The sequence below is a fragment of the Ambystoma mexicanum genome, chromosome 3q (genome assembly GCF_040938575.1).
Source record: "Ambystoma mexicanum isolate Mex_15411 chromosome 3q, UKY_AmexF1_1, whole genome shotgun sequence".
NCBI lineage: Eukaryota > Metazoa > Chordata > Amphibia > Caudata > Ambystomatidae > Ambystoma > Ambystoma mexicanum.
In genome coordinates, this window is record NC_090926.1 from 242,560,137 (window position 1) to 242,581,877 (window position 21,741).

At 46.8% G+C, this 21,741-nt stretch overlaps 1 protein-coding gene across 1 annotated transcript in view; it reads left to right on the plus strand.

Annotated features, from left to right (window-relative positions):
• The window catches only part of LOC138582393 (keratin, type II cytoskeletal 80-like), a 179,855-nt gene that overhangs the window by 110,294 nt on the left and 47,820 nt on the right, over window positions 1-21,741 (plus strand). Inside the window, exon 3 of the mRNA XM_069653659.1 lies at window positions 20,816-20,876. Coding sequence (XP_069509760.1) covers window positions 20,816-20,876 — 61 coding nt within the window. The remainder of the gene's footprint in view (window positions 1-20,815; window positions 20,877-21,741) is intronic.

The following is a 21,741-nucleotide window of genomic DNA, read 5'->3' on the forward strand; positions in this document are numbered from 1 at the left end:
AGTATGATCTAGCAACCATACCACAGTAGGATAGCCTGCCAATGTCTCTATGTCCTCACTAGGGAATTTAGGTTCTACTCCATTTACACGCAGTACTGGGAACCATCTTGTTGGTGGATGCAACCCCATGCACTGGATGACAAGATGGAGACCCTGACAAAGAAACTGAGGAGTGAACATATGTCTCCTCGTGCCTCTTAAGTAAATCTGTACTGAACCGCTTTTGATGGCTGGGTTTGCCTGGGACAGTTTGGCAAAGGGGAAGGCGCTGCAATATGGCGGGACACTTGGACTCTGGCTTTGATTTAGTGTGTCCATGTGACTGTCCTGGGGTGTATCTACCCATGCAGAAGCTAGAATGTGTGTTTCTCAGGATCTTGTGCTCTTCCTAAAGAGGCAGGGGCTATCCTGTGCCACTGCTCTTCTGTGTCCTCGAGCCAGGACACTCCGTGGGTGCCTTCTGAGGAGACTGCCTGATTGCTATTTGCTGAAGGTAAACTCACCCGATGGCCTGAGCGTTTTGAAGCATTGTTTGCTAGATGTTCTCAGTGGGTTGATAACCTAAGTTTCAGACAGAATTTCCATTCCTTAGTGTTGTGTTGGATTCTGTTTATCCAGAATTATTGTGGGTTGTAAATCTAAAGTACATTTTTGTATAAACTACTTCATGGTCTGTACTTTGGTGAATTGTTTAAGTGCCACCTTTTCTTGGAGGCATTCCTTGGACGATTCGGCTCTCTTTGAAGCCTGTTGGGAGGTTTGTTTTCTGGCAAAGACCCATCACTTTGGGATCTCTACATCACACTCATCACACCTTCTTCAGCACAAAAGAACAAAACCGAACTTTAATGAAGCTCTTTTCGACTCAATGTTGGATACATCCCATTAAGTGAAGAAAATGTAAAGAAAGTGCTTTATTTATTTTTTATTTTTTACATTTGTAAAGCGCGTTTAGCCCGTATGCATCTAGGCGCTTTACCACATATTAGTATGAATTCTTTTCGCACTAATTGAACATCCGTCATATAAATGCCATGGTTTGGTCCGGTGGGCTCCACCATAGAAGTACTGTAGTCAGTTTTTAGTACTGAAATATCGTTCACCAACTTGCAATCCCCCGACAGCGTTATCGAATTAATCCCCAAAAGTGAGTACATATTATTATAATGTGCAGCTGCTGTACATTATCTCACCTGAAAGTATTTTATAAGGGCTGCAATCTTGAATTTTAAACTGCAAAGTGATGCCACAGGTCTGCAAGTAAGGCAGGATGGTCACCATGGCTTGTGACATGTCAGTGTAACCCCTAGCCCAAATAGGACCAGGTCAGGTGGGGTTACTTGCCTCCCGGGGTAGAACCTACAAATAAACACACAGACACCAGGGGAAGTTCAATTAGTTTACTTAATATGCGTGTGTTTTACTGTAGCACTTGCCTTGCTTTGCTTTAAAAAGATTGTCCCATTACGGGCCGTGTGAGCAGGTCAAGACGCATGGCCTGGGAGGCAAGACACACACTTCAGGGGCAGTAGGGTGGGCACAGTAGACCCAAGCCCCATTTCTGGAGTGGCAGGGGGAAGAAATGGCCTCTGGGGTGTCTGCCTGCCCTGGTGGCCAGTGTGGTTCCTGATGTTGAGGCCCAGGGGTTCTGGGATGCCAAGCTTGCCTTTGTCGACACTGATGTGTGGGTGAAGAATGGGGTGGGCCTGTCGACTGCGCCACACAGGACAGCAACACCTCGCATAGAGGTGAGGGAGAGGTGGTCTCTTCATGGCCCCATAATTGTTATTGGCTGATAAAAAGTACAGTGTTTAAGTCACTGTGCAGACACTGTGAGCACATGGAGCGCTGACTTCAAGTGAGTTAATACAAATACTGGTGTCCTTAGTTTTGGCATAGGAGGGAGGTTAGAGCGTGACTGCGCAAGCTCACACAGTAGCCTCGGTCACACACCACGCTCGAACAGAGTTGTAATAAAGGTCAGTACAGCATTCGAAAGATGTGATAAAGATGTTACAGCCCGTGAGATTTTGTATTATGGGCTCTCATAGCATGCATTATTTATTTTATGTCCTGTCACCACATATGTCGTGTTATGATGTGCTTCGCCCTGAAGAAGGCTAGGTAGATGGTTCGCAATAGAACATTTAGCCGAAACTTGAGTTGGCAGTTCTACTGAAGTTCACATTGTGAAAACTCACTAAGCTGAATAGCCACAGTCACGCATTGTTTTTCGTGTGGCCAGCTGAATAGCAGGGCACGTCATGTAGAATTAGGGCCCTGGGTTGATATTCCATACAGCCTGTGAATACTAAACTGGTTTAAAATTGCTATTCTGTACATTCAGTTGCATCTGTTTGCACAGTAGAGCTAGGTTTTGCACATTACGTTTCCGTTGTCTGGGTAGTACTTTGGTGTTTGTGATAGGTGTTTGTAAGTGTGTTAAGTTGTTTGGTGTGCTGTTACTACTTAGGTAACATTGATTGTATTTGCTTCCCAAATTGAGGCCCATTATGGGTTGTATAATTGTCGGCCTCCTGTCTGGAAATCTCAATAAAGGGTCACTCCAATTTTTCTCCAAAAGCGGAAAAGCACACTTGCTTATAAGTGGAGGGAAACGAACACATTCTAAACAAGGACAGTAGGTGACCTAATGCTGTGCAAGCACCTATACATCATGTCCCAACCCAACACGTATGTTAATGGACTTTATCCTATGTTCACACTCCTCAAATATGCAAACGTCATGGTTCTATTAAATAAATTAAAAAATCATGAAAACACTTTACTTGAGCCTCAATTCATTTGAAAATAACAGGCACCACAAATATATAGTAGCAACTTTCACGTGTGTGAGGTTAGTAACCAGAAAGTGCAATGTGCATTTAGAAAAGTTATTTACACTTTTAGTCAAACAATGCATAACATGTACATGGGAGGAAGAATGTTTTGCCTGGCCCGGTCTTGGGTATACAAAAGGGGTACTGCCAACGCGAGGGTCTTGGGTATACAAAAGGGGTACTGCCAACGCGAGGGGGGTGCCTGGCGATAGGCGGTAGAGGTTAATGAGATTTCCTGCTGCAAGAGGCCACCTGGATGGTAGGATTGCCACCCACATGGGCTAACTCATATCCCTAGAGGGGGCGTGGCTGGGGTCGGAAAGTGTGACAGAAGGGGGACTCCTCTGCCCGCTCTCCACAGGGGGTCTTCCTTTTCCCCCTTATAGAGTGGGGCAGGCAGGTTGAGCAGGACCTCGCATGAGGGTTACCCCAGGGTGAGGCAGAGTAGAAGTGTCAGTACCTACAGGGTTAGGGTTCTGCACAGTTATGGTTGTCAGGGATCCAGAAAAGTCCATCCCCGGTGCCGTTTGCAGTAGGTAGCGATGACGTTAATGGGTGCATGGTCAGGGGGACTCAGGATTTAGCCCAGCTCCTGTTCACCTGAATAACATATTTTATCTTGCAGGTTGCCTACTATACCTCTTCCTATCTGCTGGCCAGGGAGGGGCGGAGAGCGGCTGCAGTGATTCCTCGCTGCTCTTGTGGCAAGGGTCCGTGTCAGCATGCCAGGGCTACATTAGACCGGGGGTGTATGCAGGTGTGTGGTCGGGGAGTGTCTAGAATCATACTCTGCTTGTGGGGCACCTTTCCCAACCACACTGGCCTCATTTGGGCTGGAGGGAAGACCTTGGGTCCCTGTGCATAACTGAGGCTTGAGTGCCTGCTTCTGTGTGTAGGGATCAGGGGAGGTGGGGTGTGTGGCTAGGGATCTGCTACCAAATAAGCGTGGAGCCCTTGGACCCCCGGAGCCACCTGGATATCATATCCACTGCAGGGAATTCCAGAAACCTTATGCTGTGCTGTCACCTTCCAGTGGGTTCTAGAAGGATGAGGCAACTAAGCCGCACACATTCCCCACTCAGGGTGGGGGCTCGGTGGGGGTGGTGAGGGGAGGCGTAACAGTGAATAAATCCTTTGCTGCCCCGGCAGCATGCACCCTATGCCAGCTTGGCAACTGTAGGTGAGGTGAGAAGTGTTTGTTGTGGGTTGGACCACTACCCCACAAACATTCTGGGCACAAGATGAATTATATAAGGTTCAAAAATGAGTCTGAGCGCTGAACGGCACCAAGGAGGAGAAGGGAGCGATGTATTACGAATTGAAGAAGGGTGCCAGGAACGTAGCGGCCAGCCTTAGGAAAGACGCGTGATAATGTTCTCAGTTTGAATGAATGCATTTAAAAACCTGCTGGCCCAGATGGCAAAGAATGATGGAGGTGGACACAGGCTGACGACTATTGGGACGGTGATAGTTTGCCCTTTAAGTCAGGGGAAGATAGAACATCGACAGCAATAGGGGGAACAGAGAGCACTCAGAGGGAGTATGGGTTCCCAGAGTGAGAGACTATGGCTAGGCCGTTTACACTGGTGTTGGAGAGACACTGTAGGAACGCGGCTGACGTGCAATAAGCACACAGACACATGCACGAGGAAAGGCGTCACAACATTAATACAGGGCGGACTTCTTGGGCAAGGACAGGAGTTCCTGTGGTAGATGAACACAGCAACGTGTCCGGTGATTCTTAGCAGGGCCGCTGCTCCTGGCATCAAAGTGAGGGACACACCCTTGATCTTCGGCAAGGGGAGATCCACAGATGACCCTCCACATGCCTTCAGCCAGCCCTGCCTGATCTGACCACTGTTCGGGTGCTATCTGCAGGCATCAGCTGTGAAGATCCCTGCAAGGGCAAGGTAGGACACACTAGTATGCAGAGTCCCCCTTTAAAGTCCAACACTGGGGTAACGAATAGGCCAGATAATGTCTGACCTGTAAAGCCATGACTTTCCAAGCTCCACCGTCCAATGACACTGAGAGGATCTCCGCATCCCACAACCCAACAACAATGTTCTCTACCTGCCCCATCAGATTTCATTATCTACCCACATCTGCAGCGGCAGCGCTTGCTCTCCGCACCCATTTCAGGGCTGGGAGGCAATGAAGTGTGTAGTGCATGTCTGATAAGGATTATAGATAAAGACTGCTAGGGCAGGTTTGAGAGTTTGCCCAATGTTGATGCTGGCATGCAATCTTCCTCTGCGGCCAGAAACAGGCTTCACCTAAACTTCCTACACAAGGCACTGCTGAGGTCACTTCGACCTCAAATGGGATGGCAGCGATGGCGACGGCAAAAGTATCCACGGTAGAAGGGATGAGAGCAGCGAGTGCATGAAAAAAGCATAAGAGCGAAGACCTTGATAGAGAAGGCCAAAACCATGATGCAAATATGGCATAGCTTTTTAATTATGTACGGGATATTAGCCAAAGGAGGCCAATGCAGAGGTGGTATCGTGGGGCCGAAGAGAGAAGATATAAGCAAGGTTATAGCGATTGCCCTGAGGAAGAGGAATTGTGTCCATTATTGAATAATCATTGCTTTCCTATCTAATAGATGGAATTCCTACCCGCATCTCTGCCGCAGGGGCCCTAACAAAAACAATTTTTTATTTTTTTTATTTTTATTTATGTGTTATACAGTCTATTTAGACATTGTATACAACTCACATAAACAACATCAAGTTTAAAATGTTCCTCAAAAGAAAATAAGAAAATGAACCTCTAAATAGAGAAATTCAATAATATATATCATTCGAAATCTCACCTGTAAAATTCCAAGCAGTAGTCAAATGATAGATAAGGTTGATATCATTACCCTGCATATAGCAAATTGAAATGACTTCATTAGCACGACTTAATGGAGTCATGTTGCCATAAGCTAGCCACCAGTTCCTTCGAGATAGTAACTGGCTTTCACACATCAAGCGCCTAATGGTTTCCAGCTCCTCTCCGCCACATAGTCTACATGCTCTAGCCGATCTAGGCATCCCCAACCTGGCTCCAATGATTTCCTGCAAATCACCAATGTTAAATGTAATCTTCATATAAGTGTGCAATATGTTGTTATATGGGAATGTGTGCACATAGAGAAGTAGACGAGTGAGTTGGCAATGACCTTCGAGGAACTGTGATCTATTAGCCTTGGTTGCCAGTTCAACACTATTTTGTTCTCAAGGGTCCTGGGTGGCTATTCTGATCAAATATTTGTATCTATAACATGTTAAGTCTGAGCCCTCAGTATCAAGAAATAAAGCCCACCGGTAGGCAGTGTCTTACAGCACTCCCTCTAACGAAGGGGGAGTGTAACCCGTGACCAGCAGCAACCACAGACAACTACGCTTCCAATAATAGTCCAATCTGCTAGATGTCAATGGGGAGCTAATTTTACACATACTGAACTCAGCGCAGGGATACACGACTGGGCGAGAATGGGGAAGTCTACACAAAGCCGGTATGCAGTAATAGAATTGCTGCAAAAATGTCGCCTTTACAAAAAATCACTGCAAAAATGCCATGGTTTGACCCGGTAAAGGTGTACCCCATTATACCATTTAAGAGGAGCCGGGGTTGTGGGGGTGCCCCCCGTTCCCCTTAAATGGTACAATGGGTCTGGGGGTTGCGGGGGTGTTCCCCTGCATCCTTTACATGGATTGCAGTAGCAAAACCACAACCTTTTTACCATGATTTTTTGTGTAAACGGCCATTTCTGCCATGATTTTAACACATGGAACCCACAAAGCCTTAAGGCACTTGGTTTCTAATGGATCGAAACAATTCAGGGCCCATATTTAAGCACCATAGGTCATATTGGGCACAGTGATGGCTCTATAAACTCTTAGGTCTCTGTTTAAGGTATAACCCCCATTCTTCAGTGCAAAGGCCTTAAGTGCACCCAGATGTTGGTTCACCTTAATTTGGACCATATTGAACTGCGGTATCCATTCAAGCCCACTGTCAATGACAACACCCAGATATCGAAACTGTGGAACAACCTCTACCTTAGACCCATTTATTGTCTATTCATAGATCTTGCCACGTCTACATTTATCTGGGGAAAAAGTAATAATCTTGGTTTTTACTTGTATTGACATTAAGGCCATTGCAATAACGGTGGCGGCTCAAGAGATTGAGCTGTTCTTTGCGCCTCTGGGAGTGCAATCCATCAAATCCAGATCATCTGCGTATCCCAGCCATTGCAAAACAGTGTTTCCTAGCTTGGGAGGATAAACTCTGTCCGATTTGAGGGCTACAGGGAGATCTGCTACGTACACATTGAGACAATATACACCCTTGTTTGAGGCCGACATGAGTCAATATCCAGTCAGTCCATGTACCCCTGGTGTCCTCCCTTACATTTACTTTGGCATTGTTATGTTAGCCCCTAATCACGTGTAGTCGTCCTGTTGGAATGTCCCAATTAGTCAATTTGCCCCATAGCAATCTCCTCCACAAAGTGTCAAAAGCTGAGCTGAAGTCGACAAAAGGGACATAGATCGGTTTTTTTTCGTCTACCCCAGGCAGACTGTACAATGCCCTGGTCACTAGTGTAGGACTGTTATCTATTGTGCTGGACTTCTTTCAAAAACCTGTTTGGTTCAGGGGAGCAATGGTATTGGCAGAGATCCAGGCATCGAGCTTGTCAAGCAGCTCCCTTGCAAAAAACATTTGCCGGTGCATCAAGCATAGATAAGGTACGATAGCTTCTGTGTTCATCTTGCCGTCCCTTTTTGAAGACAGGCACAATAATGCTGTTCGTCCAGGACTTTGGCAGTTGTCCAACAAAGCTAATTTCCCGAAATAAGGCAATCATTGGCCAATAGAACTGGGTTCTTTTTTAGAAGTGCACCGCACAAACCTTCACGCCCAGGTGCCCGAGACATCTTAATACTTTTAATAATAACAATAATCTGATGTAACTGGCAGGTATAATGCCACCTAGGGCTGCCAGTGTCATCACATCATGTTTCTTATCTGAAAGGCTGAGCGCTATAGTATTTGAAATGTGTGCAGACCAAGCTGCAATGGAAACCCCACTGACTAATGCGTCCCTAGGCTTGATATCACTATCTGCCAGAAGATCGTTGAGTTCTGCGCTCCAGTCGTACAGGCCAGTGCTTGCCAGCTCTCTCTATTCATTTTCCAACTGTGTATCCTGAGCCACTTTCGATATTGTATTGCACCTTCCTAGTACTTACTGCAGGGATTAGGCCATATTACTATGAAGTAGTAGTCGTAAGCCACTTCTGAGTGTATCTTCTTATCGAACCAACAGTGTTGTGCTAATTTCTGATTGACCGTGTGTCTATGATAACACACGGTCAATCAGAAATTAGCACAACGCTGTTGTAGGCTAGGTAGGTCTGATCTCCTGCTTCATTTATGTCCATGGTCTAGACCCTGCGTGAATCATTTGTCAAATTGACAATAATGTTGTCTCTGTTAGTTGATTTATGCATCTATCATAGACACACAGTCAATCAGAAATTAGCACAACACTGTTGGTTCGATAAGAAGATACACTCAGAAGTGGCTTACGACTCCTACTTCATAGTAATATGGCCTAATTCACTGACTATGACATTGCTGTCGGCAATATTGTGTCTAATATCACAGGGTCAGAAAGTATGGCACACATAGACGATCTATGTGTGCCATACTTTCTGACCCTGTGATATTAGACACAATATTGCCGATAGCAATTTCATAGTCAGTAATGCCAGCAAGTATCTGTCTATGACTGGTACGCAGATTTTCGCAATTAGGGTCCTTAATGATGTCATCAAGAATCATATTAGTTAGGTGTAGATTTGCTTTTTCTACATCCGCAGGATTCCATCTAATTCTATCCATCCCCATGTTGATGCCAAGACTGCCCATCTTATCCTGGGTGATCCTCGGCGTGGCAGCGCTCAGGAAGGTGAGTAGAGGATAATGGTCACCCTCTTCTCTAGTGACCAGCTTAATGTCCACAACGTCGCCTATCAGGGAGTGGTGAACAAAGGTGTGATCTATAATAGAAGCAGTGTTCCCTGAGATCCTGGTGTATTGTCCCAGTGTATATCTAATGCTAGTCCATTCAGGAAAACAAGTCCATAGTCATGAAGTACCTGTGTCCAGCTGAGACTTTTCTTGTTGCTGTTAATTAGGGTAGGATCAATCGGCTTGGTGCCACAGATGTTACTATTATTAAAAACCGTATCAGAGGAGATCTTAGCGTTAAAGTTACCTAGGACGATTAGTGGGATATAAGCCACATGGGCAGCAAGAATGTTTCCTGTAGCAGCCGGTATGTGTGCGTGTTCTTGTCTATCCGGAAGGTCGTATACATGCATGAACAATAGAGAGGTACGTTTTCCATCAGTGGAATACCAGCGCAGTATGCCAGCCGATACATAAATGAACCCTGTTTCCAATTGGGTAAGTAGGATTGGATGAGCAACACTTATAAAAATCCTCCTTTGGATCTACCCTTAGAGCCCTTGCTAGCTAAGGCGTGTATGTATGGTCTGCCTAACATCAAATATCAATTGGGCTGTTATCCGGGGATCTTGCAAGGCCACTAGATTGAAACAGGCAAGATTATCTATTAAACCATTCTCACTAGCGTAGTGCGTAAACCCCCAAGTGTTCCAAGATAATATGGAGCAAGGTTTGCTAGAGCTGTCTCAGGGTTCTCGGTTGCCAGCTCTTATCAAAACTCCTTGCCTCATTTAGGTCTCCCCTAGCAGTATTGGTACTGAGATAATTATTTGACCTCTTCTAATTTATGTTAAGATCGATACCACCATCCACTCGAAACAAAGCAGTGTCAACGCGTCTCTGATGTCCCTCCTCAAGGCGTGACGTTGGGCATGAATTAAGACCTTTGAGTAAACGTCTGAAGCCTGGAGAAGGCTTGATTACAGTACAAAGCCTAATATCCCCTGGTCATAGCCAAATGACATCTCAAAGTCCAAGATGGTGGAAGATGTAAAGTATACAATTCAGGTGGAATAAGCAGTACCTTTCATTTGCTCTACAAGTACTAAATCATCTGAGACTATTTCCCGCATAGGAAGAATATGGCAGAAAAGTGGCAAAACAGTGGACCTTTAATGTGATAGTAGCTATTACTGTGGCAGGAAGGGCTCTGTATTCTGAGTGCAGTGTCACCCGTATTTGTGGCTACGTAGTTCTGATCCCCTGCTTCATTTATGTCCTTGGTGTAGACCATGGGTGCACAACATACGGCCCGCGGGCCAGTTGCGGCCGGCCATGCCGTTTTGTCCGGCCCGCCTTCCATTAGGAAAGTCTTTGTTGTCTTCTCGGCCGGACAAAACAATGGCCCTCATTAGTTCAGTGCACACGAACCACGCAGCTCCTACGAGCCACGTAGTGCGTGTGTGCTGCACCAATGGAGTGCCAGCACTACAGCTGGAGTGGCCAGTAAGGCTTGATGCTGGAAGGCATTTCAGCCATGTCACACCCACGCCAGCCGTAGTGCCAGAAGCCTCGTCAGCGTTCCAGCACGCCTGGGTAAGTACATGGTGGGGGGGCTGTATGTTTGTGTGTGTGTTTTTTGTTTCTGTATGTATGTTGAGATGCAGGAGTGGTGGGGGTGTGTCAGGTGTGTATGGGTATTTGTATGTCTGAAGTGTATGTTGAGATGCGGGGGTGAGGGGTATGTCAGGTCTGCTTGAATGTGTTTGTGTGCAAGTGCAGTGTGTGTTGAGATGCGGGGGGTGGGGTGTCGGGTCTGCTTGAATGTGTTTGTGTGCAAGTGCAGTGTGTGTTGAGATGCGGAGGGGGGGTGTGTGTCAGGTCTGCCTGAATGTGTTTGTGTGCAAGTGCAGTGTGTGTTGAGATGCGGAGGGGGAGGTGGGTGTGTCGGGTCTGCCTGAATGTGTTTGTGTGCAAGTTCAGTGTATGTGAGTGGGGGCTATGGGGCATAGTGTTTGCTTGAGGGGTGGGTGTCTTGGGGCATAGTGTTTGCTTGAGGGGTGGGTGTCTTGGGGCCTTGTGTTTGCATGAGGGGTGGGTGTCTTGGGGCATAGTGTTTGCATGAGGGGTGGGTGTCTTGGGGCATAGTGTTTGCTTGAGGGGTGGGTGTCTTGGAGCATTGTGTTTGCATGAGGGGTGGGTGTCTTGGGGCATTGTGTTTGCATGAGGGGTGGGTGTCTTGGGGCATAGTGTTTGCATGAGGGGTGGGTGTCTTGGGGCATAGTGTTTGCATGAGGGGTGGGTGTTTTGGGGCATAGTGTTTGCTTGAGGGGTGGGTGTCTTGGGGCATAGTGTTTGCTTGAGGGTGGGTGTCTTGGGGCATAGTGTTTGCATGAGGGGTGGGTGTCTTGGGGCATAGTGTTTGCATGAGGGGTGGGTGTCTTGGGGCATAGTGTTTGCATGAGGGGTGGGTGTTATGGGGCATAGTTTTTGGTTGAGGGGTGGGGTCCATGGGGCATAGTGTTTGCTTGTGGTGTGGGTGTCTTGGGGCATAGTGTTTGCTTGAGGGGTGGGTGTCTTGGGGCATAGTGTTTGCTTGAGGGGTGGGTGTCTTGGGGCATAATGTTTGCATGAGGGGTGGCTTTCTTGGGGCATAGTGTTTGCATGAGGGGTGGGTGTCTTGGGGCATAGTGTTTGCATGAGGGGTGGGTGTCTTGGGCCATAGTGTTTGCATGAGGGGTGGGTGTCATGGGGCATAGTGTTTGGTTGAGGGGTGGGGGCTATGAGGCATAGTGTCGCACTCCAAGAGTGAACCCAAAAATAAAGCTAAAACAGGCACAGTTAGGAGATGTATATCCTTTGCTTTTTGTGGAAACCTGACTCAACGAAGGCCATACTCCTCTTGGGCAATCCAAACAGCAAAGTATAGCAGTCCAAAATAATGGAATGTCCAATCAAGTGTCAATAAAATATATATAATTTAATTAAACAGATGATATGTAATAACTAAATAGAAATAAATAACAATGGAAAATGTTTATTACAAAATATAAGTTTGAAATACAGATAAAAATTATTACACCTCAAAAACGTATTCTTTTTCCATGTGTTTAATAAAAATTGGGGGTTGAAAAAGCCTCCTGCCATGCCACGCCCCACCGTGCCTACCGCCCCACCCACATTTACTTTTTGGCCCACTATAGCCATCATGTAAGGTACTTTCAGCCCTCTGTCAAAATCAGTTGTGCACCCCTGGTGTAGACGCTTTGTGAATTATTTGTCAAATTGACAATAATGTTGTCTCTGTTAGTGGATTTATGTATTATTGCAGTGTCTGCAATGGGATGGGATTGATTATCTTCTAGATGATAAAGCTGCTCCAGGTCTTCTAAGCAGAGTCGTCCCAGCTGTAGATCTGCAAAGAGCTCCCTACTAAAATTACAGCACTCACCAGCAGAAAGACAACAGAATGAATGCGCCCCACCGTGTTTAAACCAGCAAAACCTCTGACCACAGGCCACCTCTGCACCATGGCAAGGAGACATGCCACACCCAGTTCCACCATTAAACGAGAATGAGATTTTAGCAAAATGAAAGAGCTGATGGCTGTAAGGTTTAGAATTAACCTCTGGCATTACTCTGGGCAACCCTCCAGACCATTGTTCTTTGCCTGCCAAGCCATTACATAAGGGGAAAGACCATATACAAATCGGGCTTGATCCCACCCCAAAAGGGTCAACAAGCACCCCCAGACATGTTTCAGCCTCATTGGGCATCATCAGTGAGGAGTAGCTTGGGTCTCTAGGACCAGCAGGCACGGGACCCACATCTGGGCATACCCGTCCCACTCGGGGTGACTGTAGCAAAACAAAGTAGGTGATGACTGGAAGGTTTAGAATTAATCTTAACCTCTGGCATTGCTCTGGGCAACCCTCCAGACCATCGTTCTTCGCCTGCCAAACCATTACAAAAAGGGAACGACCATATGCAAATCAGGCTTGGGTCCACCCCAAAAGGAGCAGTCCAGCCTAAACTGCTTGGTAACATCCCTTCTTCACGAGACCACAAGCATCCCCAGACATGTTTCAGCATCATTGGGCGCTATCAGTGATGAGTAGCTTGGGTCTCTAGGTCCAGCAGGCACAGGTCCCACGTCTGGGCATACGCGTCCCACTTGGGGTGACAATAGCAAAACAAAAGAAGTGATGGCTGGAAGGTTTAGAATAAATCTTAACCTCTGGCAATTGCTCTGGGCAACTCTCCAGATCGGTATTAGCATAATCGTTTGGTTCTGTGTGATCGAATGATACATTTGACCGAATCTGGTCAGTACCATTCGATCGAGAAAAAACCCCAAACAATTAGGCTAATACATGCTGAACATGGGTAGTGGGGTTTGCGGGCGTGCCCCCAGCTCCCCATGTTTGGTAATTGTTAGCTTTGTGGGGTTGCAGGGGAGTCCTCTGCTTCCTCAAAATTGGAGGCACGGGATTGAAAAAAAAGAAGAAAAAAAGAAAGAGGGACCCTGCGGTGCCGGATCCGACCTGCATTTGAGGGACACGGATCTGACGCTGCAGGGCTGAAGTGGACCAGGCCGTGGGCAAACAGGTAAGTGAGGAAGGGGGATGGGGATGGGGGTTGAAAACCAAATGGGGGGATGGAGAGGTTTGAAAACCGTGCCGTATACAAAACGATCAGTTGTTGCATGGGTTTCGTTTATTTTTTTCGTTCTAATTGCTGGGACCAATTTACATTCGGTCTAACATACCTAAACCCTCCAGACCATTGTTCTTCGCCTGCAAAGCCATTAGAAAAGGGTAAATTAAATTTTGCCAGCTATAAAGTTCCCCCTCCCTGCCACGAATGCATCCCCCTACTCAAGTGTGATCCTCCTGCTGGTCAACCCCCAGCCATGTGTCGTCTTAGCACTCATTGCAATCACTCAAGGAACTGCGTAGAACTGACTGTGAGGTGACAAAGAAAGTAGGCATGGGCCATCAGGGCCTCATGCAAGCTCAGCAGCACCCAAGGAAACCCTCCAATACAAAGCGCCTGCAAAAGACCCCAACTCCACAACACACCGGACAACCTGATGTTAATCCCTGGAGTGTTCCCGTCCCAGCATCCCACCACCCTGAGCCTTAGACAGCCATCGACGCGGTCACATCCGAGGCCGCATCTCAGGCCTCCCATGTGCAATTCAACCAACCCCAGACAGTCAATCCACTCTCTCACTCGTTGCTACATGAGGCTTCTGGCCCGACCATAACCCTACAGCGTTGCCCCACTAGAAGAAGAAAAATGAAAAAAAATCTTCCCACTCTAATTCGTGGTTCACAGATGACCTCCAAACCCTACACAAGAACAAATGACAGGCGCAAAAAAATTGGCAGGCCAACCCCTGCAACACCACTAAGGAATCGTTCAAAGCTATTGCTAAAATATACAGAGATGACGTTTCTAAAGCTAAATCTCAAGCCCATAACCTCTGAATATCTGACGCCAACTCTCAATCCAAAGAACTCTTTACCATCTTTAAGGAACTCACAAATCCTCCCATCTCCACAGATGAGATTGTCAAAGATGAAGCCTGGTGCAAAGCATACAAGCCGCCATGCTAAAAACAATAGACCTCTTACAAAATAAAATCCTTGACCATCACAACGCCTTACTGAAACTGAACCAACCACCTCAAACTCTGCCCATCGGCAAAAATATCAACATCCCCAAATTCACATTTAATGGCATTTCTGAAACAGAAGTCAAAGACCTCCTGAAACACCAGAAGCCATCGCAATGCAAAGGCGATGTATGCCCCCCTAAAATCATTAAGGAATGCGCAGAGCCACTTGCTCCACTCATTACTGCTTTCATTAATGCCTCCTTTGAGACAGGCATCGTCCCTGACAGCCTTAAAGAGGCATGGGTGCGCCCCCTGTTAAAAAAGCCTACACTTTACCCCACACAGCCCAACAACTACTGGCCTATAACAACTGTCCCATTCCTCCTCAAAATATTAGACATGGCAGCTTACAGCCAGATCCAACCCTACCTAGAAGATAACTCTATCCTAGGAAGCAGACAGTCGGGATTCCACAAAGGGCACGGAACCGAAACAGCCCTGCTGGATCTAAAAAATCGAATTACTCAAATCTTGGACAATGGGAAGCCCGCCCTTCTTCTCCTCCTTGACCTCTCAGCGGTGTACGATCTTGTTGACCATAAAACCCTCCCTGCACACCTCACACACTCAGCACATTTCTCTGACCAAGCTGCATCATGGATCACTTTGTTTCTAGAGGGAAGAGCTATGAACGTCTTTTCAAACACAGCTAATTCAGCCCCCACCATCATACACTGTGGTGTCCCTCAGGGATCCTGTACTGCCTCTAAACTGTCAATCTCTTCGCTAAGCCTCTTTTTGACAAACTGGATGCACTTGGGATCGCATATACTAATGCTGACGATACCAAGGTGCCCCTTCCCTTAACAGGCTCATATCTTCAAGACGCCACCTTGCTCAGGCAAATATATGCTACCATCCAAGCATGGATGGCAACTAATGGCCTATGCCTCAACGGGAACAAGACAGAGATCCTCATTCTGGGCCAAAAGACCACTCTAGCAAAGTTAGACTGTCTTTACTCTAATTTCAACATTGACAACTGCATCATCCCAGTCCTATCATCTGTCAAAACCTTAGGGGTCCACATTGATGCTACTCTGTCTATGAACAAGCAAGTCAGCAGTATTGTCTCTGCCTCTGCCTTATGCACCAAATTAATCAATGCCATCAAACCTTTCTTAACCAAGGAAGATTGTCTTTCAATAGCCAGAGCGACCATAGGTGCAAAACTAGACTATTGCAACACACTCCTAGCTGGCACTTCCCTAAAAAACATAAACAGATTTCAAATCACTCAAAATAACTCACTAAGAGCACCCTTAACCATTCCTAAAAGAGACCACATCTCCTTAACAAGACAGTCCGTGCACTGGCTCCCAAAGAACGCATCACATACAAGATTCTCACTACCACACACAAATGTATCCACTGCACAGCTCCTCCCTATCTCTCAGATACTATTCCTAGATCCCTCTCGAGTAGGCCCACCAGATATTGCTACACCAACCAACTCACTGTACCACGCATTAACAAGGCCAAAGCAGGAGGGATAGGACTCCCATTTTTAGCCCCTAAGCTTTGGAATGCGCTCCCCACTGCCCTAAGAGCAGAAACGTCTCTCTCTGCCTTTAGAAAAAACCTTAAAACTACTCTCTTTAACTAAATCGCTTGCTAATACACGTCTTTACAAACTGTCCTGCAACTGTACAATAATCATGCCTGTATATGTCCTTCATGTGTAACTAAGTTTTTTTTCTTGAAACCTCATGTAACAAGCACCACAAAGCCTCCGGGCTGTTAAGCGCTTAACAAATACGAATAAATAAATAAATAAATTCCCAACTTGTCCCCCTTTCCAATGTTATTGGCACCGGCCTAGAGGAACACTGCAGACCCCACACCTCCTGGAAGAGTCCCCAACTTCATCCCCGTGCAGTGCGAGAGGGTGTCTCAGGGTGAACACTTATGGGTGCTCGCTCTCCCGGAAGACTGACGAGGCTAGGAGGCATAGAAATGGCAAGCACTGCTCATTGTGTAGAGGCTGCTTGTATAATTGTTACGGGTAAGTAAAATGCTCACCTTGCTAAGCACAACATAAACAGGTGAGGTAGCGTAGGAAGTGTATGAATGCAATATAGAGATAACGTAGTAGCAGTGAGGCTCCGCAAAGTGCTGCTGCAGATGTTCAGGAACAGTAATGAAGGCATCGCAGAATGAGGCAAATCCACCTGAGGTCAGAACAAAATGCCACAACATCGGGTGAAAGAATGTGTCATGTGCTAGTGTGTACAGTGAGGTATCTTTAAGTCTCAGATGGCAAATAAATACTTAGACGAAAGTGGATTTCTTACCTTGATCTCGGGAACGACTGTGGAGTGCTACTTACCCGATGGCCATCTTAGATTCATGTCGATTCATGGCAGGATGTGATGAAAGTGGTACTTGTTGAATACGGATGGTCTTCGTGTTTCCCTGGTTAACCATTTATTACACTGTTGTTGACTGCATAATTCACTTGTCTGACAGTTTTGTTGCTCGACGCTTGCTTATTGTCTCACGCTGTACTGAGAGCGGACCGCAGCGGTGATCTTCTCGGGAAGGCCTGGGCTTTCTCTCGTCAATGAGCTTTCTAAGTTTGATGCATATTTCATGCGTCTGGGAATTTGACAGATTCTTTGTTCAATCAATTTCGAAAGAAGGCCAGCTTGCGCGAGCCTTTCCCGTTCATATCATATCGTATGGTGGTAAAAAAGGCGGTTCAAAGGGCAGAAGGCTGTAGTCACCGCCCAAACAGAAAGGAATGTTGGTCAATGTAGTCCGTAGTAATATGTTCGTGCAGGTGAGCCGTTGAACAAGGTAAGCTATTGTTTTTGGTTACTGATGGAGCACACTAGGGATTTTGTTCTTTCTGTCTGAAATAACATTAGTTGTACAATATTTAACCCTTTCACCTGTTTCAGTATGTTTACGCGTGATAAATCCAGAACCCCAGGCTGCTATTTTAGCAGCCATGGCCACCACAAAGCACACATATTGCGAGTGATTTATTTAGTTCTGAAGCCATTGGCATATCAAAGTATAGAGGGCAATACAAGTCTGGGCTGAAGAGTCATTTTCTGTAACCCTGCCAAGACCCATGACGAGTGGGCCTCATTCCGAGTGTGGCGGTAAACTTACCGGCACCTTTGTGTCCAGACCGCCACACTCCGTGTCTGCCTGCAGGGGCCGGTGCACCGGCCCCGGTAGGCAGACGTCCCAGAAGCACTGGCACTGTTGGCAGCGGTGCCGGTGCTTCGGTCTCCCCACTCCTATGGAGTCCTATGGGACTCCACGGGAATGGGGAGTTACCAAATCTCCTGCCTGACTTCCCACTCTGCCGGAACTTGTAAAGCCAGGTGGCGGATTCACTGTTACAGGGTCGACCTCAACCCTCCGGTAGCACCGGCGGTTTACCGCTGACCTCGTCATGAGGCCCACAAGAGACTTCTTGGAAGTCTTTATGTACAGCTTGGAAATGAAAATGCATTCTCTTCTAGGCCACCAAGCTCCATGCACCTTTTATGAGACTGCATCAACATGAAGGCACCCATTTAATGCGTCACAGAGTACCGCTCTACATATTTGTATGGACATCAGTTGAATTCAAACAAGCCATGCACTGTAGGACATTGGGATGTCCTTACACTAAGCAGTGGTGGCAGTTCTCCCGCGACTGCCGTCATCGGGTTTCAACGGTGTAGGGTATCATGTGATTGGGCCATTGAGATACTCATCCTGCAAGTGGTCTGACAGCCAAGTGACCTTCCTATCAGTATCAAGGGCAAAGGGGCCACCTCACTCCTTGCCTTCACTTCCCATTGCCAGAGGTAGAGTGCCCAGCACACTTCACACTTCTTGCCATACTCAACCAGCCGAATGGCGTGAGCCAAGAGGGAGCAGGCTAGTAGCTAATGAACTTGCATCATTCAATTCCCAATGTCCAGGGTGTTTGGGGCCACTGGTGCTGTGGGCGCGGCAAACAAAAAGTCCCAGTAAGAGGCAGAGGGAGTTAAATGCTACACATTGCAAATTTTAGCCTTAGTTCACTAGTTTTGCAGGACATTTAAAAATGCCAACTTTGCACTTTTTTGTTGGGAGTGCAGGGATCGCTATAATCTAAATGGTCTGCCTGAGACTGGGACACAAGGCAAGAAGTGTATTGGGTCCTATTTCCACTCTTAAAACAGCAACTGTTCCAGCCTGTATCAGCACCCAGACTGAAAGAAGGCCAACCTGACAGCCAAGCAGGATTCAGGCCTTCCGGCAATAATTGCCTGATGGCTCACAGGATGCAGCTCAACCCATTGGCAGTTTCTGCTCCATCTGCTCCCTCTCTGTTCCATTTAGCTGGCTATTCACTGGCTGCTCCACCCCAATGAAAGCCTTCCCATCCTCCCTGCCTCGGCCCCCTACCACAGACCTTCAGCAGTGTCTCAACTCACACAGGCACTGAGGGCGGACTAGGGGCACACAGCCGAAGTGTGCCCATTGCTCGGCTGCCATCTCTGAATGTCTTATTCTCACCTGGATCAAAGCCTGTTACTAGGCCTGTGCCTAGATTACAATAGCCTTAAACCCCGCCTGAAGAGGCCCCATGGGCAGCTATGTACCCCGAAGTCTCCTTACGCACCCTTGACTGAACATAAGTCGGGCTTCCAGGCACATACCTGCCCAATGAATGGGCTATATTGCTTAAGAATGGCCCTTGTTCCAGTGACCTAATGCACTCTAATCCACTTGTAAAATCGTGAACATTTGGTCAAATGCAATTTTGCTTGATATGCCCAGAGGTTGTTCTTTGCATCCCCACTCCCAAATGCACAATCTTATCCTTTCCATTGATTGCATATTTTCGGTTGCGGGAGTTTTGATCAGGCTTTCTCTAGCTCTGTGATCCACCACCCGATGCAAGGGCATGTTTCCGCATGAGGGGAGACAGTGTGTCCAGGCTAAAAAGACATTGTGCTTTCCTGATGGGATGCCATCATCTGAAACATGCTCACACCCGGAAACCAACACTAATGTCATGGGTTAACGAAAAGTGAGACCACCTGGGACTTAGAACAAATGCCATTTGATTCTGCAGAGATAACGCCATCCATTCTGAAGACAGGTTGTCATCATTTCAGGTAATGAGATCTGCTCCACTGAGGAAAGACGAACAGTATCTATTCTGCTACTGGAAAGAAATCAAGAGTAATATGTTTCCAAAGATGGAGATGAACCCGTCCCACTGTTGCAATATTTCCCGATCCTCGAAAAATGCATGCTTGACAACAATGTCATGGAATGTTTCACTAAGCCATGGAAGCCCCATCACCCAGGCTACTGCCTCCTCCGGTCCACTGGTGGGATGTCACACGTGCCCACACTGGCATCTGAATACCTTATACACAGAATATCATGTTTCAACAATGGCACTTCAGTGCTGGCATCTGAATGGTTCTGTGTTCCAACACTGCCCGTGGAATGCTATGTTCTAATGATGGCATCCGATATGTTCCATTGATTGCCTTGTCTACCAACACTTTCAGGTTACCCATTCGATTGATATCATATGTTCCAGCATATGACATTTCTATGGATGGAACGGGTGAGAACGTGCCTGTTGCATCATAGACTGCTATATGCTCAACCACTGGAGACTTGCCCGCTTATCCTCAGAAAGCCTTGTTTTACGCACTGCCCTCTCGTCTGTTCCATTGTTGCATTGTGCCAACACATCTACCTTTCAACAAAATGGGGTTGTTCAGTTGATGGCATGTGATGTGTTCCATTCCTGGCATCTCAGTTGTGTCATTGTATGAACATTACACGTTCCATCATTGGCAACTCACCTGCTGATTAACGTCATGTTGTACTGTATGCTGCACTGATTGAATGCCACATTTCACAGCCCGGGCATCTCATGCCTTCTGTTGATTACGCTCCATCATTGCCATATCCTGTATCCCATTGATGGAATGTCATGTTGCATCACCGGAAGCTAATCCACCCCATCAATAATATGACTTCTGCTTGCCATGCGCTGTTATTTGCGCCCAGACTATATTTTCATAGACTCCTCTATTGGAACCGAATGGATCCCAAACGCAGCAATGGCATTTCCATACTGTCACAATAGACCAGGTTGACCTCATAAAATCCCATGTGTTGAATTGCTGAAAGTATGACTTTTCTTCCCACATTGACGCCTCGCTTGGTCTTTAGCTAATGCATACACTTGAATAAGTATTCAGCTGACACTGAAGGGTGCATAACACAGAATGGAGGCTGAACCAGCAAGCAAAGTACACCTTCATTAACCTGTAACTTTCTTTCTCTCGCTTTCCCTCAGGTACGAGGATGAAATCAGTGCTCTCACACAGACTGAATATGACTTTGTGCAACTTAAAAAGGTAAAAGGAAGCGCCATCCTCATATGTTCTCTCTTGCTCCCGTATTGCCTCCATATTTCTTATGGATTCCAGTTTCATTTTCTAGGTGTTGTCTCCAAGGATTTCCACTGGTTAGTTTTGCTTTATTTTCCCGATCTCTTTTCTCACATCTATAAGTGCAAGGTCTTTTCTCAGCATCGCGTGGGCTTCTGTAAGTAAGTGCCCCCAATGCCAGGTGCACCAACTACAGCCAGATGTGTCTCTGTTGGACTTCTGTAGCTATTACATGTTCTTTCAGTGGTGAACTGTCGTCCAGCTAACTAATTCTGTTCCATACCTCTCTCAAATTCTATATTCTTTCCCTTGCCTTTGCTTACAACCGACTGTCACGAACCTGTATTGTGAGGCCAGGGTGTAGCATGGAAGCCTCTGCAGGAACACAGGCTATCCAGAGATTGAAGACAGAAAGGACTGTGGAACCTGGAGCGAAACCCTCTTGCGAATAAAACCCTTAGCTGAGATGGAATAGTTCTGAAGGTGGTGGAAGCAGAGGTCCGAGCAGGAAGAATCCAGAGAAAATGCAGGATGGTCTGGAATCTGGCCAAAACGGGGAGGGGAGGACAGAAGACAAGAACAATCTAGGAACGGGGAGGACGGGAAGAGGAAGAAGCAGTATGGGATGAGGAGAATTCACAAGACAAGGGAGTGCTGGCACATAAAGACTGACTTGGGCGATGTGATGTGAGGCAGCTTCCATCGTGTCTCTTCAAATACCAGCATCATGGGGAATTCTTCAGAGTAGTTCCGAGTAGTGTTGTGTGCAGCGTGACGTCCCAGTAATCGTAGCCATCTGGATTGTGGCAAAGTAACACAATGCAGCCGCCAT